This window comes from Ricinus communis, chromosome 2 (assembly GCF_019578655.1).
Source record: "Ricinus communis isolate WT05 ecotype wild-type chromosome 2, ASM1957865v1, whole genome shotgun sequence".
NCBI classification, from domain to species: Eukaryota; Viridiplantae; Streptophyta; class Magnoliopsida; order Malpighiales; family Euphorbiaceae; genus Ricinus; species Ricinus communis.
In genome coordinates this window covers 769,027-789,263 of record NC_063257.1, presented here as the reverse complement: position 1 = coordinate 789,263, position 20,237 = coordinate 769,027, and the positions used below count along the sequence as shown (strand labels likewise).

General features: G+C 34.4%; 4 protein-coding genes across 6 annotated transcripts; all 4 read right to left on the bottom strand.

The window, feature by feature from the left end:
* Nucleotides 1-951: 951 nt before the first annotated feature.
* LOC8267866 (RCC1 domain-containing protein RUG3, mitochondrial) lies at nucleotides 952-3,726 on the bottom strand. The gene is made up of 6 exons (XM_002510583.4): nucleotides 3,124-3,726; nucleotides 2,883-3,022; nucleotides 2,589-2,783; nucleotides 1,964-2,092; nucleotides 1,639-1,794; nucleotides 952-1,478 (listed from the first exon to the last, which is right to left on the bottom strand). Exons 1-6 carry the CDS (start codon nucleotides 3,660-3,662, stop codon nucleotides 1,285-1,287), a joined length of 1,353 nt encoding a protein of 450 aa, XP_002510629.2. The 5' UTR covers nucleotides 3,663-3,726; the 3' UTR covers nucleotides 952-1,284.
* Nucleotides 3,727-6,192: 2,466 nt separating this feature from the next.
* On the bottom strand, nucleotides 6,193-11,191 carry LOC8267867 (L-ascorbate oxidase homolog). The gene is made up of 8 exons (XM_002510584.4): nucleotides 10,750-11,191; nucleotides 10,520-10,629; nucleotides 9,253-9,523; nucleotides 8,190-8,292; nucleotides 7,757-8,102; nucleotides 7,002-7,367; nucleotides 6,842-6,920; nucleotides 6,193-6,725 (listed from the first exon to the last, which is right to left on the bottom strand). Exons 1-8 carry the CDS (start codon nucleotides 10,900-10,902, stop codon nucleotides 6,513-6,515), a joined length of 1,641 nt encoding a protein of 546 aa, XP_002510630.1. The 5' UTR covers nucleotides 10,903-11,191; the 3' UTR covers nucleotides 6,193-6,512.
* Nucleotides 11,192-12,608: 1,417 nt separating this feature from the next.
* Nucleotides 12,609-16,186, bottom strand: LOC8267868. Of its 3 annotated transcripts, none has more exons than XM_048370649.1 (2): nucleotides 15,617-16,186; nucleotides 12,609-12,991 (listed from the first exon to the last, which is right to left on the bottom strand). In XM_048370649.1, the coding sequence occupies exon 1, from the start codon at nucleotides 15,967-15,969 to the stop codon at nucleotides 15,643-15,645; it is 327 nt and encodes a 108-aa protein (XP_048226606.1). In that variant the 5' UTR covers nucleotides 15,970-16,186; the 3' UTR covers nucleotides 12,609-12,991; nucleotides 15,617-15,642. The 3 variants fall into 3 exon arrangements, with proteins under 3 accessions (XP_048226606.1, XP_015574924.1, XP_015574911.1); XM_015719438.3 differs by lacking the exon at nucleotides 12,609-12,991 and adding an exon at nucleotides 13,078-13,772; XM_015719425.3 differs by lacking the exon at nucleotides 12,609-12,991 and adding an exon at nucleotides 14,298-14,862 and having other exon boundaries at nucleotides 15,617-16,185.
* Nucleotides 16,187-16,955: 769 nt separating this feature from the next.
* LOC8267869 (cytoplasmic tRNA 2-thiolation protein 1) lies at nucleotides 16,956-20,201 on the bottom strand. The gene is made up of 10 exons (XM_015719418.3): nucleotides 19,798-20,201; nucleotides 19,598-19,712; nucleotides 19,373-19,515; nucleotides 19,060-19,179; nucleotides 18,754-18,866; nucleotides 18,575-18,667; nucleotides 18,416-18,456; nucleotides 18,018-18,084; nucleotides 17,700-17,811; nucleotides 16,956-17,470 (listed from the first exon to the last, which is right to left on the bottom strand). The coding sequence occupies exons 1-10, from the start codon at nucleotides 19,897-19,899 to the stop codon at nucleotides 17,306-17,308; spliced, it is 1,071 nt and encodes a 356-aa protein (XP_015574904.1). The 5' UTR covers nucleotides 19,900-20,201; the 3' UTR covers nucleotides 16,956-17,305.
* Nucleotides 20,202-20,237: the final 36 nt, after the last annotated feature.

Genomic DNA, 20,237 nt, shown 5'->3' with positions numbered 1-20,237 from the left:
TAAATCCATTTTTTTCTACACAACTGTGTGAACAAAGTGAGTCTAAGATTTTAATGATATATTTATAACTATATTTACTTTTTTCTTTTATATTTTTAATTAAAACAATTTTTAAAAGAAAATAATAAATGGGGGATCGGAAATATTTGTGAATCCATTTATGGTCGATATTAACACGATAAGTATTTCATTTTGTATCCAAATTTAATTAATTTTACTCTTTTTTAGACAATTAATTGCATCCTCCAACTTTTACTTTTATTGGTAAAATTTATTGTTAAACTCTTAAATCTTTCAATTTTGTTTCACTTACTTTGAGTTTTAAGTATGTCCTTTATTTCTAATTTTTCTGAATTAAGAACTTTTTATATACATATTTAAGAGATTTTTATGAATTTTTGTATTTTTTATTTTCTTTTTCATTAAGGGTTATTAGATCCTTAACTAAAGTAAAAATACTCAACAAGACAATACAAAAATTAACCAACTCAATAAAATAAAATTAGAAATTCAACACTTTATAATATATTTTGCCATTTTTATTTAATTAGCACAAAATTGAAGGTTATTAGTGCAAAAACCTCATTTTCGATCTATTTGACTTGAGCTTAATGTTTAGAGGACAGAATGAACATTTGTGTTCTTTTTTCTTTTGCTTGCAGTTCTTAATTATTAGCCGATGAACGACATGTCGCTTCCCTTTGAAAAATTGGCATTTACGTTGCAAACGACGAAAGCGATGTCTGTCGTCCAATCAAAGCGTCCTAGAGCGCTTTTTCCTTTTTCCTTTGAGATGTAAATATTTGCTTAAATTGCGGGCGTCGCAACTAGCCATCCGATGACAGCCTAAAATATACAAAACTGAGCTTTGGGTGATGGATATCTACTTGTGAATTGTAAACGTACAGAAGTATCATTCAATCCGATGACAGCTTAAAATATAAACAGGCATTGAAGGAATGTTTTTAATAATTGAACGATCTCGATTTTTAACAGGTAGCTACTTCAGAAGACAGCCACTTAAATTGTGCAAGAGCGGCAAGCAAAACCAATGAGGGGGTCAGGGGCACATCACATACAAAACAGGTGCAAATAATCATATCACTGCAGAGAAAGGCACATCAAGCTCCTACAGCTCATTGCACTACTTGTCAATCGCTGATCATTCTTGAATCCGCTCATCTAAAGCTTCCATGCATCAGTGTTAAGAGTTCTGTTACAAAAGATTCAACCCCGTCCACAATATGTTGGTAATCCTAGAAAGTTGAAACCACAAAATGAATTCTAAGAGCTTGTTCTCAAAACCAAGCACATTGCATGAGATGCACCAACAGCAACAGACAGAACTTTATGGGGTCCCAAACCATCATCCTCCATTAGAAACACGACCTCCACAGGACATGGTTGTACCTCTGGCAAACCGGGAACCCCCAGCTGAGAATCTTTGGCATTTCCCCACATGTACAACTTCCCCTCATCTGCTCAAAATAATAACAGCATTTTATGGACACATAATGGACATACATATCCACACTCTACAAACAAAAGCTAGGCCGACTAATTGTAAATTTAGAAAAGGCCCTCTAACCTAAGGCCTAGTAAACTAAAGCCACTTAACAATCATGTAATTCAAATTACCAGTTATAGCTGCTGATGTTGAACCTCCGCAAGCAATATAAACAACACGTTGATCAGCCAAAGCATCAATTACCATTGGTATTTTTTGGTTTTGAATTGAAGGGTGGCCCAACTGACCATGCCCACCAAAGCCCCATGAAAGAACTTTCCCTTCATCTGATATAATGAGGAAGAATGAATCACAAGCATCTTAACACTAACAATCTAGGAGTAAAAGGAACAAAAGAGAAAAGCAGAGGCGAAGAAAAGAAAGAGAGAATGAAGAAGAAGCAGAAGAGAAACTTAGCAGTTCCTGCTCTATTGGTGGAATTTGCAGTTAGTTTACCAGTTAATGCAAGTGAGTGATATCCACCACTTGCTATCTGAATGACCCGAACACCTTCAAGATTAGGAATTGGTTTTGGTTGCCAACCACCAGTCTTATTGCCTCTCCCAAGCTCATAGTTCGAGTTTGCTGAGCAAATATTAAGATGCCAGAATTATGTTGCTATCTTAGCGCAAGAAAGAAGGGTAAGAAAAGGAATTTTGTTAAATTCTGAAAATAGGCACAATGTCGACGGAAACTAGTTAAAAGCCTAAACTTAGATCTTGAAAGTCTTTTCTTTATATTGACATATAGAGAATGAACTCTGCAATATCATGGACATGTTTTTATTTTTTTTAGAATGAAGCACTATTACCCTACAGACTCTTGATGAGTAGTTACATTTATACTAACTGAACAAAACCAAAGAACAAAAACAAACCTTACAGCTACACCTCAAAAACCAAAGGTCTTATACTAGCAAGCTATGAGCTAGTTATAGTTATACCCATGCTCTCCCACAAAAACTGTCCTCTAAGTTAACATGTGCAAAATAAAACAGAATTGTTTAAAATGAAGAATAATTTAGTTTGGTTTAAGTACAATTAAAGGGAGATGGAACACAGTAGAGGCAGAGATACCTTACCTCCCCAATTCCAAATCTGCCCCTCCTCTGTGAGCACCGCTGTGAAGAAGCCACCACAGGAAACAGCAGCAACTGGAACTGTCAATGCTTTTACTTTGGAAGGGATACTAAGTCCCCCTCCTTCATTGGGGCCCCTCCCAGGGCCGAGTCCCAGCCTTCCATCCCCTTCATCTCTACCCCAAGTATAAACTTCCCCTGCATCAAGAAATGGATACATTCAATAAAGACTAATGCTGACAAAAGGCAGTGTTATTGGCTAATTGCGTACACAAACGCACAAGAGATTAACAAAACCTGTTTCAGTGATGGCAGCAGTATGTGTGCCACTAGTGGCGATATGGCGTATTTTTTCATTAGAAATGCCTTGGACCAATCTAGGCAATAGTTCTCTATGATAAACACAGTGTCCTAATGCACCAAAACCACCATAACCCCTGCAGACTTCATTTTTAATAATAACACCACACAATTAAGTCATGCAACAGCGTCAAACAAAAGTCAAATATGACAATTGAAGTATAAAACAAGTACTGACCACGTAAAGACCTGGCCAAGAGAAGTTAGGGCAACAGAATGGACGCCGCCGAGAGCAACACACTTAGCAGGATCCAAATTAGGATTTAAAGTAGGAACAAAAACAGGATTCTCATGTCCAAACCCTAAACGACCGCCATCTCCTTTTCCCCAAATCCAAATATTACCATCTACAAGCAATGCAGAATGGAATAGACCACAAGAGATTCCAACTTCAATAGCTTCTTGTTTGGTTATTGTACTATTTTGATTCTTGATAAGAAGTTGGCCTGGTGTTGGAGAGAGAGAGAAAGAGGAGGGTAACGCGTGGAGATTAGCTACTGGGGATGGGTATAATCGGGTTTCTTCGATGCCGCCGCCAAGCTGGCCAGAGGAACCTCTTCCCCAGGAAAGGAGCTGGAGTGTGACGGAATCGTTTCGATTGTGGTCGTTGATTTCTGGAGTTTTGTAGAGAATGGGTAGCTTGTTTTTATTTGGGGATGATGTAGAGATGCGGCGGGTTAAGGAGGCTGTAAAGCGTTGGTGAAGAAAGTGTTTCATTTTTCAGTCTGTTGCTGCTTTCACCGATTGCCGCTTCATTTTTTGGGGTTCAAGACACTAAATTAACAAATAAACTAGCTCAATGGCCGTCATTTACATAAATAAAATATTTATATAAATTAAAATTAATATCAATATTTAAAATATTATTAAAAATAAATTATTTAAATATAAATTTATATAAAAATATGAAATTGAGTATTCTATATTTTGAAATAAATAAATAATTATGAATTAATTTTTATAATATAACTTTAAAAATAATTATTTTTAAAATTTCATACTTATTTATATTTTAATTATATTTGAAGATAAAAATAAAATATATGAATAAAAAATCATCATTAATGAATTTATTATAATAAAAAATATAATCTAGTCTCTATTTTTTGAGTAGAAGTAATTTATACGAATAAAATATGGTTAAATATATAAATAGAAATTTAATTTATTTTTACAATTAGTTTCACAATCTCAACTTTAATTTAATTGGACTTTTCAATTTTATAAATTATTAGTTTTAAACTCTTCAATTATGTTTATATATTTTACATTTAAAAATATACAAGTCTAAATAAAATGGCAATATTTAAAATATAAAATAATAGCTAAATACATAAATTGCCTTCGGAATTTGCCTTATTTTTACAATTATCTCCAATTCAACTTTGATTCAATTGGATTTCTCAAATTTATTTGTTCTTATTTTTAAATCTTTCAATCACAGACAATAAGCCATCTAAAAAATGTGTAAATTTAAATAAAGTAATAATATATTTAAAATATAAAATAAATAAAATAAAATAAAATAAAAAATTAACAATGAGTTTTAGTTTTCAAACAAAATTTGTCATTTTTAGTATCTATTAAATATTTCATTGCTATGGTTACTAGTATGGGCATAACCTATGAGAGTAAAAAGAAAAACTTGATGACATAAAAATTTAAAAAAACAGGACATTTTATTTTAGTTTTTTAGAAAATATATTTTTATTTTATTTAATAAATTTATAAAATAATTTTAATATACAATAAATAATATATTAAACACATACTTTTCACAAGAGGTTAATCCAAAGCATTTAACTTCTATATATGACAGATTTAAATATAACAACTTGTGAAATTCATTTGTGCAGTAGAATCAAAACTGAGTTTAGAGAGCCAATTATGAAAATAAGACAAATTCACTAGTTTAATTATGTAGTTTGCCTATTATAAGTAACGTCGTTAGTAAGAATATTAGTTTTTTTATTACTACCTAATGAAAAAAGAACAACTCATAAAGTTGAAAAGTTCAATTGAATCAAAATTAAGTTTAGATAGGCAATTGCAAAAACATAACAAATTCAAGAATCCATTTATGTATTTAGTCAGAAAGTATTTATGTGAATTAGATATTAACACAGATGTAGTGATTTATTAATAATAAGTTATTTAAATACATATATAAATATTTACTTTAAAATATAAGAATTGGAGTTTTTTATGAAATCAAATAAAAAATATATAAAATTAAATCAAAAAATATATTAAATATCTTAGTATAATTTTTATGAAAGAGAATAAGAAAAAGATTTCAAAGTAATTAAATAAATGAAAGAAAAGTTATAGAGACTTTTTATAAAAATTAGATTAAATTTATAATTCTAAGAAGTGGATTAAAAATTCTAAAATAATCTTTATGATGATAGAATGAGAAAAATAATTTAAAGTAATTAAATGGTTAAGTTTAAAATTATAACACTTTTAATACTAATTAATATATATCTTTCTAGAATAGTTAATGCACTTCTTTAATATCATATAATTATTATTTTTTATTATTTTTTTATATAAATTTTTAAATCCACCACAGTTTAAATAAATAACTTAAAAATTATAGAAAAATTATTATAAAGAAAAAGAAAACAAGTTACATATATAAAATCAAAATACTACATAAACACATTAAGAAAAATGGTTGAAATTTAATGATCCTTGTGACCGTTTATAATACATGAGTAATTGTTGAAAAAATGAATTTTACCACTAAAAATTATATTAACTTATGAAAAAAATTGTCTTTTTTATTAAGTTAACAATATATTTCACGTTTACGATAAAATTAATATTTTATGTAAATTGATCAATTGTTCATAAATTATAAAATTTTGGAAAAGTATTTATATTCTTAATATTATATATATCTTTGTAAATAATAATACTTAAGTTTAAATCAAAACGGAAAAAATTTAGTAAATTTATAAATCATAGAAAAATAACTTTATTTAAAACAAAATAATAGTAGAAGAATTGAAAAATTGTTTTTTATTTTTAATAAAAGAAATTTCAAACTTGAAACGTTGTCTATGGATAGGCAATTGAATCTCTTAATTTAAACCGAAAAAGCTTATAATCTCTTTCTTATCTAATCAGAAAATGTCATTAGCAAAAAAGATCGGAGAAAATCATCCAAAGGACTCAAAAGGAAAACAGAAGACATTAGGAGTGAGCGACTCAATAATGCATAGAGTGGTACAAACTTCAATGACCGGAAGCAGCATGAGAATTAGCTGCCTTTAAAACCTTATAATACACCATAAATAATGTGTGGAAACTTGCCAAAGAAACAAGGGAATACAATCATTAGTGAAAAAGAATGTGACCTCGAGCTGAAGTCATTAATAGTTCTACTCAATACATATAAATATTTTATATATATATTTGTGCTCCTCTCTTCATATTTAGCCCAACTACGTAAAGCAGCCAACAGGAAGACAAGATGCAAAACTCTACTACTCTCCATTCATCCTCCGAGTCCGACCCAAGCAGGCTTCCCTGCCCTTTAATTACTAATAACGCCATTGCTCACAGAGGTCGTGTGCGTCGGCCGCTTGCCTTGCCACAGGTGAGTGCATTCTTTGGAATGGGGTATTCGTCTCTAAGTGAAGTTGATGTTGTGTAGACTCGCAAGTAGAGCTGCTGGCCCAGGTATTGGCGTGCCCAGAACTCTGTCCTTAAGTTCCACATCCCTACATTGTCTAGTGGAACATAAATAGCAGTCCATGACATTGGATATACCTGCACTCACCGACCATATGACAGACATCAGTTGCTTAACTCCTCACCTTTACTTGTACTATATTCAGATGCGTCTCTCGTTTCTGAAGAGGGAAATTATTAGATTTTGGTCTCACCTGAGCGGTGCATCGTGCAACTGCATCACGGAGATTGTATTGATCCCTGCTGGCTGATGTCCACTGTCCTCCATCCATACTGCAATTCAAAGAAAGGACTCACGGACCAATCCCCAAAACTAAAGGAGCCAGGAAAACACAAGTAAATTAAATTACTTACCCAACTACGAAGAAACTGTAACCATCAAGATGCCAGCTTTGCACAATGTCTTCATTGTTCTGAAATACAATTTCTACAAATGCTCTATAATCAACAGTCAAAACTGACGTGTCAAGGTAAATTCCTCCACCATAAGGTCTGTCCGAGATGCTGTTCTCCTTGAAAACTCCCGGAATTTTGAAGAAGTCTGCAAGCTTTAGTGGGGTGTCCTGTGGAATAAAGGACACACTGTTGACTGCATATCTCTGCTTGCCGTTCACTTGACCAGCAGAACTCGCAAGGATGATAGTCCTGGATGTGTTGATCATTCCATAGTGGTATGAGCCCTGTGGATTTGGTCTTGGTCCACTTGCAGTAAGATTGGTCCTGAAACAACCACATATAGTTTGGATGATTAAACATATATATAATAAGACAATTTCTTCTCTATTCATGAAACCTTTTTTCTTAAAAAGAAAAATATATATGTCCAACTGTGGACGCATCGAGCCAGCAATACATCAAATTAATCAGAAAGTGACATATTAGGTATGGCAATAGTTACAAAATGAATAATACCTCATAAAAACAAGTGAATGATGCACGACCCCATCATAATAGTAGCTATGAATAATTAACAAGGAGCAACTAAATTCTATTCAAATGGACCCAAGATGTTAAATGACTAGTCTAGTTATGTTTTGTTAATGGAGGAACAAGCTTGGCCCAAAGTGCAATAGCCTACTACAGCACATGGAAAATGGATAAGAACATACCTAATGGAGCGGGCCTGATTGAGAGACCAATCAATCTGAATGGTGGGTCCACCAGGGGGTGGGCCAGAAACTGAGCCAGCAGAGTTGCTGTAATGAAGAACACCTGTGGTGGTGAGGACCTGAGTAGTGAACCTAGAGGAAACCACGATGTAGTAGTCCTGACCAGGCTGGTCAGCTGTAAATAGGACAGAATAAGACTGGCCCACATGAACATCAAGTGAAGAATAGGTAGTCTGGAGAGTATGTGTTCCTTCCACTTCTACTAACTTCATTTTATGATTTTGAATGCGGAAATTGAGTGAATTTTGCAGCCCAATATTTGATATTCTAAGCCTGTATGTTTTTCCTGCAACAATGCACTAACAGTGAGCCTGCAATATAGTTTAATTTTATTAATCTGTAAACTTCGTTTGCATGAAATTTGATCATCTACCTTGTTCAACAGTAAGATAATAACCGCTGGGCCCTCGACCATTGATGAGAATTCCATCAGGGAATGGTAGCTTCTTACCATTATCCAAATGAGCCTTCAGGTCCTGTACAGTCATGAAACTGGTACATTATTAACTTAATCATGTTTACTCGGCTAATTATTTCTGTTGATATTCTCTGTCATGCAATCAGATATTACTGTGCTTCTGCCAGATTGAGAGCGAGAAAAATAATGCAGGATATAACAGGGTGAACCTAAGGAATTTCAACAAACACGTGCTGGGTCAGATTGAAAGCAACAAGTGGGGATGCACATGGATGAAATGGGCCCTCAAGTTGCACATTGTGCAAAGAAATTGACTAAAAGTTGCACATTCTGCAAAACTGACTAAATTAATCTCTGGACAACTGGGATTCACATTGGATTTATCAGGGCATGTACAGTCTGTAGAGACTAGGAGACAATGTAGATTGGCCAATGCCTTCGGATTATATGGCCTGTGAAAGCCCACGTCACTGATAACATGGGAACACATTTTATTATCAACAGGCACCCACATCAATGATGCAATTCTTATTATCATGAATTCAGTTTGTTTTCTTCCGACTTCTATTTACTAGCGATGATCAAGTTTCGTGACTTGGTAAAGTTCTGATGAGTTCCATTTTTAACCCTATTGGCTACTTAATCGGCTCGCACCAAATTGGCAAATTTTATTGACCAGATTGGGATTGTGAATAAATAATGTCATGCTCTTACTCTCCACTCTGCTACTTAAAAAGAAGGCCCAGCTGTCAGAAGCAGAGAAAAAAATGGCAGCTAGCAACATATAGTCAAAATGCTTACCCTACCAAGATTACCGACACAGACACGAAGCCAATAACCACAACAACCCAACATTTATAACTAATAAAGAGTTAAAAACAGATATTTGGGATTCAGCCCACAAATTTGAATAGCAATGTGGCATTACTCATTTCCAATTTTAACCCAGTTTTCAACAAGTAAGCTTAAGCAAAAGAATAGAATATAGAGTGAGATGTTAGATTTAAGGGGTGATTACCGTGTGATTAGATTTGTACCAATCTCCAATAAGAATGGTGTAATCACCGTCAGGATCTGCAAAAGGGACAGGAATTCGCGGACGACTAAGGATTCTGATACCTCCAAAACCACCAGCAGCCTTGTGGAATGCAAGAGACGGGAAGTAGTAGAAACTTCCTATCTGATCCTTCACTTGAAGAATGTATGTGAAGTTCTTTCCTGGAGGAATTGGGCATGTGGTTCCATAAACACCGTCCTCATATGAATTTCTTCTCTGCTGAATCCCATTCCTACATTCACATTCCCAATCATTAATTAGAGACTTTCTTTTTGGATCTTGACTGTTGACTTTGAGGGTTATAATTTTAAGTTGCATAACAATAAATCTAAGGCAGTTGCTAAATAAATGGGTAATGGGTCTGACAATTTACTTGTCCATTTGCTTGCCTCGATGAGGCAGGTGTTACAAGATATGTAATTAATGCTGCAATGTCTAATAAGAAGCAAGTTAGTTCATTAAACTCTCTAAGAAAATTGCACCAAAACAATGCAAAGATGCTTGATTTTGCAGATGCCAATGAATTCAATTTTTCTACAGAGCTTAGCTAAGCCTACGCTAGAAATCTCCTCCTCCAAAGTGGAAGACAGCTATATTGAAATGGACACAAGAGAGATTTAGGTTTGCTGGTCTAACTAAACTAACATCAGCAATGTTGTCTTCATTTTTGTTAATGAATAGTTGCTTTCCTTTAATGATGGAAAAGTAATAACCTTTTCTTCTTCTTGTTTGTTTTCCTTGAGTACCCTCTAATCCATTGATAATGACGTGTTTGATAAGAAGCAAAGTGAAGTGAATTACAGAGTCCAGGGTCTAGTGGCTAGTGCGAAGTGAGAAGCTTCTTTTGACTTATGGAAAGTGAAAAATCACTTACTGTTGGCGCTAATAGCGGGAAATTATAGAAACGTAGTAGTGCATTTACAATAAGATCTAGATCTAGATTTCATAAAAAGAAAAAGTTTACGAAGCAATCAGACATTCTCTTCTCTTAATCACGTTATGAAATGAAACTACTTTAATTAAATTAAACGAAATGTATCGTGATATTTACTTATATACCCCTGAAGAGCAAACGCCATAAAAGATAAATATGAAGGACAAATTTGTCTTTCGGATGAAGAGCGCGTAAATCATTGCGCATATTGTTTCTGGAGAAGGAAAGTTCACAACAAGACAAAAAAATAAAAATGGAACAGATTCTGAAAGAAAGAGTGAAGGAGATTTTTACCAGGAGAGAAGAAAAGGCTCATCTAAGCTGTTGAATACATTGATAATAAGGTTGTCATTTGTGACAGAATGAATATCAGGGCCTGGAAATTGCCCATTAATGAGTATACCCTGTGATGAAAAGAGAGAAAAAGAAACCGACATAAGTTGGTTAAAATGACTGAGACCCAGATGAACAATTGATAAAAACTGAAATGGGCATTTGGGAAAAAAGAATAATAAATTACAAACCTGTTGACGAATGCCGAGCGGGTATATGTCACCATAAGTAACATTCCAGTTAAAAAACCTGTACGGATCTTCAGCTCCAACAATGGCAAAAAAAGAAACAGCGATGCAGAACAAGGTGCAAATAGCACCAGTTCCCGCTAAACTGAGCGGCATTTTGAAGCAGCAATGACAATGATTACAACGACGAAACCACCAATAGAAAACGCCTTTTGCTGCTCTCCTTTATAGCAAAATTGAAAGGCAAGAGAAAGAAAGGCAGAGAGAGCAGAGTTTAAAAAAGAGTATTATGTGACATTTAGGTTCCCGGAAGAAGCAAGTGAATGATGAGGGATGGCGCAATATTTAAGTGCGGTACAGAGGATGTGTGTGCCTGTCTGAGTGTACCAGTACTAGTGTGTGTTGTGAATTTTTAATTAGCCGCAAGTAAAAGAAAATGGAAAGAAAGAGGGAGAATTTATAAAAGGAAAACTAATTTGGAAAATAGGAAAAGAAAAAAAAAAGACTAATGGAGTGTCGGTGGTGGGGTCCGCATGTTATATAGCTTTCAAATTTGTACTGTGCAATGTGTGATTGTCTCCCACATGGGCTTTTTGCGGTGGTGTTTTGACACGATGCTAAGAGGGATTGCATGTGATGACCTTTTAACGCCTCCGCCCTCCTCTTCCCTATTACACACACACACACACACACACACTATCATTTTGCACTTTCACCTTTGCGTCTTGTGTTTGAATAATCCATTCGTATGTGTATTTTGTTGCTTTGTGTCTAGTTATTGTGCTTCTGTGAGAAACCTTTGGAAAAAAAAGCCAACAGCTCTTTATGGTACACATCCAACAACATTAGTTGCGGGGCTGGGTCACGGGTGGATTTACTTGAGGGTTTGTGCTACATAAGGAAATTCTTCTACTGTTCATATTTGCTAACTGCTAAGCTAAATTCAGCTAAATAATATATAGTTAATATTCACGACCCAATTGTTGTTTTTTTTCTTTAAATCTTTTCTAGGGTAAAAGCAAAGCATGAAGTAATTTATTGGACGAGAGCAGTAGGTAAGAGGGTTAAATTTCGTGCAAGGAGACTTAAGACTGAGGCGGTAGGTGCTATTTTGCAGGGTGTACATAATGTGTGTCCTTTTTTAATTTTATTTTTCGGACAGTGTAAATAAGTGTTGGTGGAATATGCATTGAGGCTCAAAAGGTCAAACTCTTATGAGCAAATTGGACGGTGTCGGAAATAGAATATAATAGAGAGAGTTTTGATCATTTACCGTATTATAGTATATTAACTGCTATAATTAGCTGCGGATTAGATGGATGGAACCTAAGAAACTACTAAAAAAAGCTATCTCTTCTATGGGAAATCAATGCATGAGATTAGTAACCCCAATTAATTATTTGAAAACAAACATACACCAATTAATTAATATGTAAAGTACAATGAAATGCACATGAATGGTTTGTTATTTATGTATTCACATATCTGACACGTATGGTGATTGTAGGGGAAAGAGGGCAGATGAATGAAAAGTCCACACGGTTAATTGTCAAGTGTGACAATGTTTGGCTTATTCGTTAACCTAGTCGAGTAATTTCAAGTCCATAAATTCTCTTATTTAATTTTATTTGTCAGTCCCTACTAAAGAAAGGATCCAATCAATTACTTTTAAAAGCAGATCTAATTCGGCATAACACACTTAATTTAAAAAGATTAAGACGTAATTTTTGAAAAAAGAAAAGCTTCATTTCCAGCTTGATTATCTCGACTTTCATATATAGTTATGAGAAATCAAAATTAGTAAAGTGTCATTGAGTGGAGAAAATTAAAAAGTGAGTTTAATTTTTTCAGTTTGAAAAGAGTAAAAACAAGATCAGTTTATTATTCATGGTAGAATTTTGAATTACTTATGGTTCAAATTAAAGATCAAGAAATGAACTCTTGTACTAATAATTTCAAGAATCTAAACCTAATGATGACATTATGCATGTTGTGAGACAAGATTGGAGATGAAGAAAACCGGGATCCACTCGTACCCACAAAGGGCCATCGCCTGCCCAGTTTCGGCTTTGATGAACTGGATGCAACCCATACAAAATATGTCATTATCCTCCTTTCTCAAGCGAGACCCAATCATTATACTTTATCCGGACGCCAAACGACATACATGGATTGGCCTTTGAAGATCTAATTTGATGAATCGAGATGGCACTGGAATCAACCACCGAAATGCTTTTGAGGTTGACTTACTCGGACAAATCCACATACATGAAGAGAAAAGAGAGGGAAAACGTGAACATTAACAATAAATGCAATCACCTAGATAGGGAAAACGTGAACATTTCCTCCATGGATTTTTTATTTTATTTTTTAATAAAAGGAAAAGCCTATAAATAAAAATGTTCAATGAATGTACAGGAAAATGCAGATGAGGGCTTGCAAACAATTATGATAAAGAATAATGGCATTATTATTGCACATGCTCATCATTGCTATCGCAATTACATGATTAGTTCGGTCACTAATATAGCATCCCACTTGTATTTACGCGTTGTCTAATTGTTTGTTCAGGAAGCAGCCTCGGAGCCAGCGGAGGGGCAAGCGTAGGACCATTGGCCGCAATGAGTGGGGAAGTCATGCTGAATCCTATAGACTAGACACTGCACAATTGGCATGTTTGTTTTTCTTGAAGTCTTTAACAATTGTCATGTTTATACAATACTTTGTAAATCCAGAGTAGCATACGTCCCAAACAAACGAGATAAAAGAATCAGCTCATAGTAAATTACACTCCACAAAGCCATTCATGCTCTTTTCTTTTTCCTCCCTTCAGTAGCAATTGACTTCCACTAAAGAGGCCCCAATCCCATGGGCAGCCATACGCACTTGTATAAATTCGAAATCGTGTCATCTGCCTACCGAAGTTAATGTCATTTGTATCCAACCACACCATCACCATTCCCATGTGCAATATAATTGTGAACAGTGTACTTGTTGTCCATTTAATAATAATAATGAATCTACTCCTGTCAATAGCAATGGAGAGTTACCGAGACCCATGCTCACAACCAAATGCCTAGCCAAAACAATGTTCAGAACTGACTGTAACAAGAAATCAATAACCAATTGATGACCAAGAAAACCTATACCTAGATTCCCACAACACAATTAAAAAATAAGAAATCCTAGGTGCACTGAGCAAATCAAATTAATATTCCCAATTTTGCTGCGACACAATAGAAAAAAAAATCCTTAATCATCCACTTTCTCTATTTCACGTTACAATACAAAAAGGCTGTTATACTAAAGAAGGCTCTTTCTTCACTAAGTAATTCGTGTGTTTAATAAACAAGCAAAGGTCCCGCCTTACGAATAAGAGCTACGGCTTTCTTTCCCTTTCAACATTCTTGAGTGTTTCTCTTTTAGCTATTTAATTTTCTTTATTTTCCAGATGTAGGGAGAAGGGGCAAGGCTGGTTGGAACTGAGGGTGCTATGTTCTCATTCACTATTCCAACATGCTAGTTGAATTTAGCCAAGTTGATAACAAATGTAAAGTCAATTTCACAGACTGCCATCAATATATTCAGCAATTATTAACATTCGCAAAAGCACACGTCTAACCTTTAGTACAAACAACTTTCTAACCTCAAGAGCAAACAACTTCTGCGCGACAATATCATATACAATTGCAAACTCCGCCTAATCAAGCTGAGCTAACCAACCTAAGTGCTCCTAAAGAGAATGTTAAATTTCCGAAAACACCCGGTGATTGACTGAAGCTATTTAACTTGGTAGAGAACTCTGGTGTAAATGGCAAGCTCCCAATTGCTTTAGACAACATGTATTCTGGAAGTTAAGAACATCTTCAGAATCAAGTAATCCAGCATTGACCTTGGCTAAATAAGAAGCCTACCAGACCATACATGCATATTTTGTTTTCTAGACCATTCAAAATGATCCCAATTATGAGAGCTACTAAGAATGAAGCACAGGCAAGACTGGTAATCATCTTTCATTCCATGACCCCCTGAATGTATGAAGCCAAAACACAAACCACTTCTCCACTCACATTCTCCTCAACACAAGAATTGGACACCTCAGAATGCGAGCTTGCTCTTGACAATTATTTACACATCCCAAACAAGATGAAGAAGAAACACAGAAAAATAGAAAGTTAGGCCTTTCATACATTTCCTACTTTTAGCAATGGAGCTATCAATATGAACTCATGCGCTATTATGTGTGATGCTATAAAATCCATTACTCAATTACTTGTGAATTAAGCCTGAATTAGAAACAATAATAGCAAATATCAAAGCATTACTGCACCTTGACTTAATTCAAAATGCAGGACACTGGAATTACAAAGTTTAGAAACCATGTACTAGGATAAAAATATATTGTATTAAGATCATAAATGATCAACTCTACTTGTGCAAATCCTGCCAAGATTTCTAAAGGATTTCGGATCTCCCAGAACTAAACTCAAGCAATGAATGCACAAGCAAAACACACATTACCTAAACGCAAATTATGGAAACCTAAAACCCTAAACTTCCAATAACAATAAGACAACTCCCTGCTGAAAGTCATAGAGGATTCTGCTCAGATTGGAGTAAATCAATAAGCGAAACGCGGATTTAAAATGAAACAAGAAAAACTGAAAAAACCAGTAATTTATTTTAAACAACCTCACACGATAAAATCATCAAACGATATAGCAACAGCAGGCTCGATTAATTTAATAAACTCAGTTAAATTGTATCCTTTACGACCGCAGTGTAGGTCACTGTTAATTATTCAAAATACACCTAATCCACCTCATTGACATCATCAACTACAATAAGAGGAGGAAGAAAAAGAACTCACAAGAACAACTGGTAACGCCTTTAATTTCAATTTTCGTCGCCAAATAGATGGCGAAGGCGAGAAGCAAAGAGGCCAGTAGTATCAAGAGAGGCTTCGTGGAGTAGACCTTGCTTGATATTGCTCAATCGAGTTGTTAGAGTTTGCTGCTCTTCTTTAAGAGCTGACATGTCTTCCTCAAGGTCATGGATACGGTATTTTTGACCTAACGATCTCACACTCAAAAGTAATATTCCGGTCATTGCGAAAAATTGAATGAAACTATCTTTCCGCTTCATTGCGTTAGCTATAAGACCTACCGCCTTTCTAGGGTCTTGCCCGGCCGTGGCTGAGCCAGGCGGTGCTGATGACGCCATTCGAAAAACTGCTACGACTTCGAAACGGCGGGAGAAAACCAGATGGAATGAGAACTGTGCTTAGGCTTTTTGGGCAGACTTGACACTCGAGGGAGTTGATGATCTTCCACGACAAGATATTTTCTGTTTCGGCCATTAATCCTCATGCACTATAGGGCCCGCGCCTTACAGTATCAAACTGAGCCCAGCTTAAATTGAACATAGATCAATCATAAACTCCCTCGTCAGAACAAAAAACGGTGTATCTTTTATTGTTCCAAACTATAATCTAAATCTTTTTGTTTTAACTATTTATTAATATAGGTATTATAACTTAAAATTAAAATTAATTTCTTTAAAATATATAAACTTTTATTGATTTTTTTAAAAACTTTTAAGGTAATGTTGTATATTTTTATTTAAATTTCCATAATTATAAATCACAGCGAAATTGGATGAGTCGGTAAGTCCACTAAAATTTTAAATATTAGCACTTAATCTGTTATCAATAATCTGTTATCAAAGGTATTTTAGTAAAAAAGTTGAATTTAAAAACATTAACTATAAAAAATCAACCTTCATAATATATATGTTTAAGACAAATGGAATTAATAGGAAACTATCTTTAAAAATAAAAAATAAAATTTTACATTTATTTATACTATTCTTTAAAAATAAAAGTATAAAATAATTTTTTATATTTTTAAAATTATAACTAAACTCTGAATTTTTTTTGAAAACTGAATTTAATGTGTTTTATATTTTTCTTTATATAAAAATCACTTATTTTTTTTTTTAAAAAAGAGTTTTCAATTCATTTATTTTAAATCTATATTAAAAATAATTTCTTTAATAAAATAAACATGTTCTACAAATTTTACAGATTTTTTATAAAATTAGAAAATGAAAATGAAAAGAATTCTCAAGAAGTAAACAATCCTAAAATTCTTTTTTCTGTTTTTTTCTTTTTTTTTTTTTTTTGACAGAGAGACTAAATTCTTAGGAAATGAGAACAAGGAATATAATTCTTTTCGGGGAAAGCAATTAACAAATATTATGGTATTGTAAAATCAAATACCGAAAAGAAGTATTACAAAGATTTATTATGCCCAATGATAGATAAATAGGAGCAAAATCTGCGGATGCAAAAGGCCAGTGCACTCTAATGCAGTCACGTTGCCACTTCCATAAAGACTTCCCTGTCCCATCCTTCATGCACCTTCAAGGAAAATTTCACATCAATTCCAATAATCATATGCAAGGCCATTGCGGACAATGCTCAACAATCACGGAAGCATGACTTAGCTTTCATTGGCTCTGTCAAATGACAAGAGTTTCAATGACAGTGCATTATAAATCAGAAATCCAGAGTTCCACATCGTTTGCTATCAATATTCCGTGTCCCATGACTCTGATTAACATCCTTCCTGCCATCATTATCAAGGCCTCGGCTTCGCCCAATGCCAAGCTTAGGCAAACCCTGGTTCAGTCCCTCAAGCAGAACACAAGCTTTGCACCATTTCTGAGGATTAAACAATGTAAAAGGATAGAATTAGGTAATCATATCACGCACAATCAGAGGTAACACTGACGGCGTACAGTTGTACCAGTTAATGCATCATTTAGATACTAGCAGATGGACAGTTGGACACAACAAGAAGAAGTCTCTCATCAAATGTGTTATTCCATCACTTCTTTGAGATCATTTAAGTTCCATGTTCATTCATAAAGAAAATAAAAGCAACACTCACTTGGCTTGAAATGTAACCACAGCGTTCACAAGTTCCCTGCTCTGGCATTTTTGTATTAGTGGAGATTCTAAAGTTCTCCCCCGATTTGATGATGTCAAGTATTGCCCTTGGTCTGCATCAGTAAGCCATCACTAAACTGTTACTACGTTGTAAGGGCATACTAGGAAAATTCTCCACCAACTTACTGTTTATATTTCTATGCAGTAAATATAGAAAATAGGAGAGGGAGGAGGGCGTTGGAAATTTTAGTCAAATTAAAAACAAGAGATCATCCTACAACCATTACAAAATAACACCAAATATCAATTGGATACCAACCTCATTCGCTCCAAATCTTTAATGAACTCGCGAGCAAAACCACGATATGCATTTGGAGAATATATGCCTGCAACAGAACACTCTGTGAATTGACAGAGAGAGGCAACAAAATGCAGAATGCATGAGAAGCATGCCAAAAGAAGAACACAGTAGACCCGAACTTCATTGGTACCTCATACAATGACCAAAAGGAAATACTCAGCACTGCAAACACCCAAGCCCAACTCTAAATATGAAATAGATAACAAGGAAAAATGAAAACAAGCACTTTAGAGAGAGGAAGATTGAAAGGCCTGGTGTGGGGGGAGTAACAAACACTCAAGGATATTAAAACAGGGTGAGATCAACACGAGCAGCACTAATAAAGATAGATAAAAAAAATGGAAAAGAACAATTACATTCAGTAGAGAAGTAGTCCAGCCTCTTGAAATAAGCATACGTGAAAATCTGGTTAAGGTTCTGCAATTTTCCCATCCAGTACCAAATTATAACAAACGAATAATAAGGAAATAGATGGCAATAAGTCATTTTCAACATTTCAGCTCCAATAAGGATATATCACAATCTCCTTCTCATAGGTGTACTTAAAAGGCTTGCATCTTGGAATTGGTCCATCTTCACCAGTTGTTATTGAAGTGCATCTACTCAATCTAAAAGGAAAATTACATCAACAATAATACCCAAAGGAAGTAGAAAAAATAGAGCTGAAAGAGAACCCTGAAGAACATTCTATTACCTAGCAATATCACCTCGCAATATATTCAAAAGAACTGTTTCTGCAATATCATCTGCATTATGTCCCGTAGCAACCTTGTCTACTTTCAACAATGCTGCACCTCGATCAAGGGCCTTTAAAATCAAAACCACTATAAATTTGAGAAAACAAATTTTTATCTTGCTTCTAGAAATTAATTTATTACTGTTAGGGGAGGGGAGTGGCAGTTCTATAGTGAGAAATGGTGGAAATGGGGTCAATAATGAGACAAAGGTGATGATTGCTATAACTGAAAGAAAAAAAAAAAAGATGGTGAATCCTATTTACCTGGCGACGAAAAACACCACAGAATGTGCAATTATTCTTTAAACCAATCATCTTCACAATCTCATCCATTGTCCATCCATACAAATCCTTGTAGGAAACTATCTTCAAAGGCAACCCATACTAAGAAAAACATATAAAACGAAAGCCACGATATAATTATCTATCTTCTGGAAAAAAAGAGTAAGAATTCAATTTCATTTTTCACTCTCAATTCTTTTGTTTGGAAAGCTAATAATCTCCAGGATTCAATTCTATTAACTAAAAAGAAAAAAGAATGCATTTTGAAAATAAATGGAGCAAATCAGATTTTTACTTGAATTTCATTTCTTTTGACAGTTTCAAGGGAGTCATCCCTATAGCCAGTAATGCCTTCATCAACTGACAATAAGAAGAGATCCAGACCATAATTATGCCGGCGATTTAATTCTGATAATACATAAGCAAGGACTGTAGAATCTGCAAGGAGAAAGAAAGTGGAGAATGTGACGAAAAACACGAAAGAAAAAAAAAAGATTGATAAAATGGAGAAGAGAATTACCTTTTCCACCAGAGGCACCAATAGCAACACGCTCACCAGGCTTGAATAGATGGTTATCCACGATTACCTGATGTATCTCCTCTTCAAATACCTTATAAAAGCACTCCCTGCATATCTTTCTCCAACAAGCAACAGATATTTTGAGCGTAATTATGATTGTTAAAACAGAGAATCAAATAATATGAAGCAGACTTACTTACCTGCTCTAGAGTTTTAGGTCTTCTAAGAGCAGCTCTTCTTTGATTGCAGAAGCCACAAAGGCGAGCCAGAGTCCTTTTGGCCTTCGTGTCGGCTTCCTCCATTGATTTTTGCAAATTATATTTGCAGCACCAGTTATCAAGTTAAACAGCCACCGGCGTGGCTGCTATTGAATTTTTATGGGTGTTTTTGGTTCCTTTGCTAGGAAAGCAAGGGCTTGCAATTTAACTACTTTTCCCTCTTTGAATTTTCAGTTTGGGTTTCTTATCAATGTTTTTAAGTTTATAAATTCGCATCGCTAGTGTAAATGAGAAATAATATGAATAATAACAACGTTAAAACTCAAAGTAGAGAATGGATTACCCGATATATTTATGAGTATTACATATTTTCTATGACTTGCAGCTGCAATTTAAGAGTATTACCCGATATATATTTATTT

What these genes read in the sequence shown, in the direction of transcription:
- LOC8267868 (XM_048370649.1), bottom strand. Translation starts at nt 15,969, where the DNA reads ATGGCGTCATCAGCACCGCCTGGCTCAGCCACGGCCGGGCAAGACCCT.
- LOC8267866 (XM_002510583.4), bottom strand. Translation starts at nt 3,662, where the DNA reads ATGAAACACTTTCTTCACCAACGCTTTACAGCCTCCTTAACCCGCCGC. An exon ending in CTTGGCCAGGTCTTTACGTG is followed by an intron (nt 3,023 to 3,123) that starts GTCAGTACTTGT and finishes TGAAGTCTGCAG; the next exon opens with GGGTTATGGTGGTTTTGGTG. An exon ending in AACATCAGCAGCTATAACTG is followed by an intron (nt 1,479 to 1,638) that starts GTAATTTGAATT and finishes TATTTTGAGCAG; the next exon opens with ATGAGGGGAAGTTGTACATG.
- LOC8267867 (XM_002510584.4), bottom strand. Translation starts at nt 10,902, where the DNA reads ATGCCGCTCAGTTTAGCGGGAACTGGTGCTATTTGCACCTTGTTCTGC. An exon ending in CGCTCGGCATTCGTCAACAG is followed by an intron (nt 10,630 to 10,749) that starts GTTTGTAATTTA and finishes TTTTCATCACAG; the next exon opens with GGTATACTCATTAATGGGCA. An exon ending in TACAGTTTCTTCGTAGTTGG is followed by an intron (nt 6,921 to 7,001) that starts GTAAGTAATTTA and finishes TTTGAATTGCAG; the next exon opens with TATGGATGGAGGACAGTGGA.
- LOC8267869 (XM_015719418.3), bottom strand. Translation starts at nt 19,899, where the DNA reads ATGGAGGAAGCCGACACGAAGGCCAAAAGGACTCTGGCTCGCCTTTGT. An exon ending in TTGCGAGGTGATATTGCTAG is followed by an intron (nt 18,668 to 18,753) that starts GTAATAGAATGT and finishes TTTTCCTTTTAG; the next exon opens with ATTGAGTAGATGCACTTCAA. An exon ending in GTGGTTACATTTCAAGCCAA is followed by an intron (nt 17,471 to 17,699) that starts GTGAGTGTTGCT and finishes TTTAATCCTCAG; the next exon opens with AAATGGTGCAAAGCTTGTGT.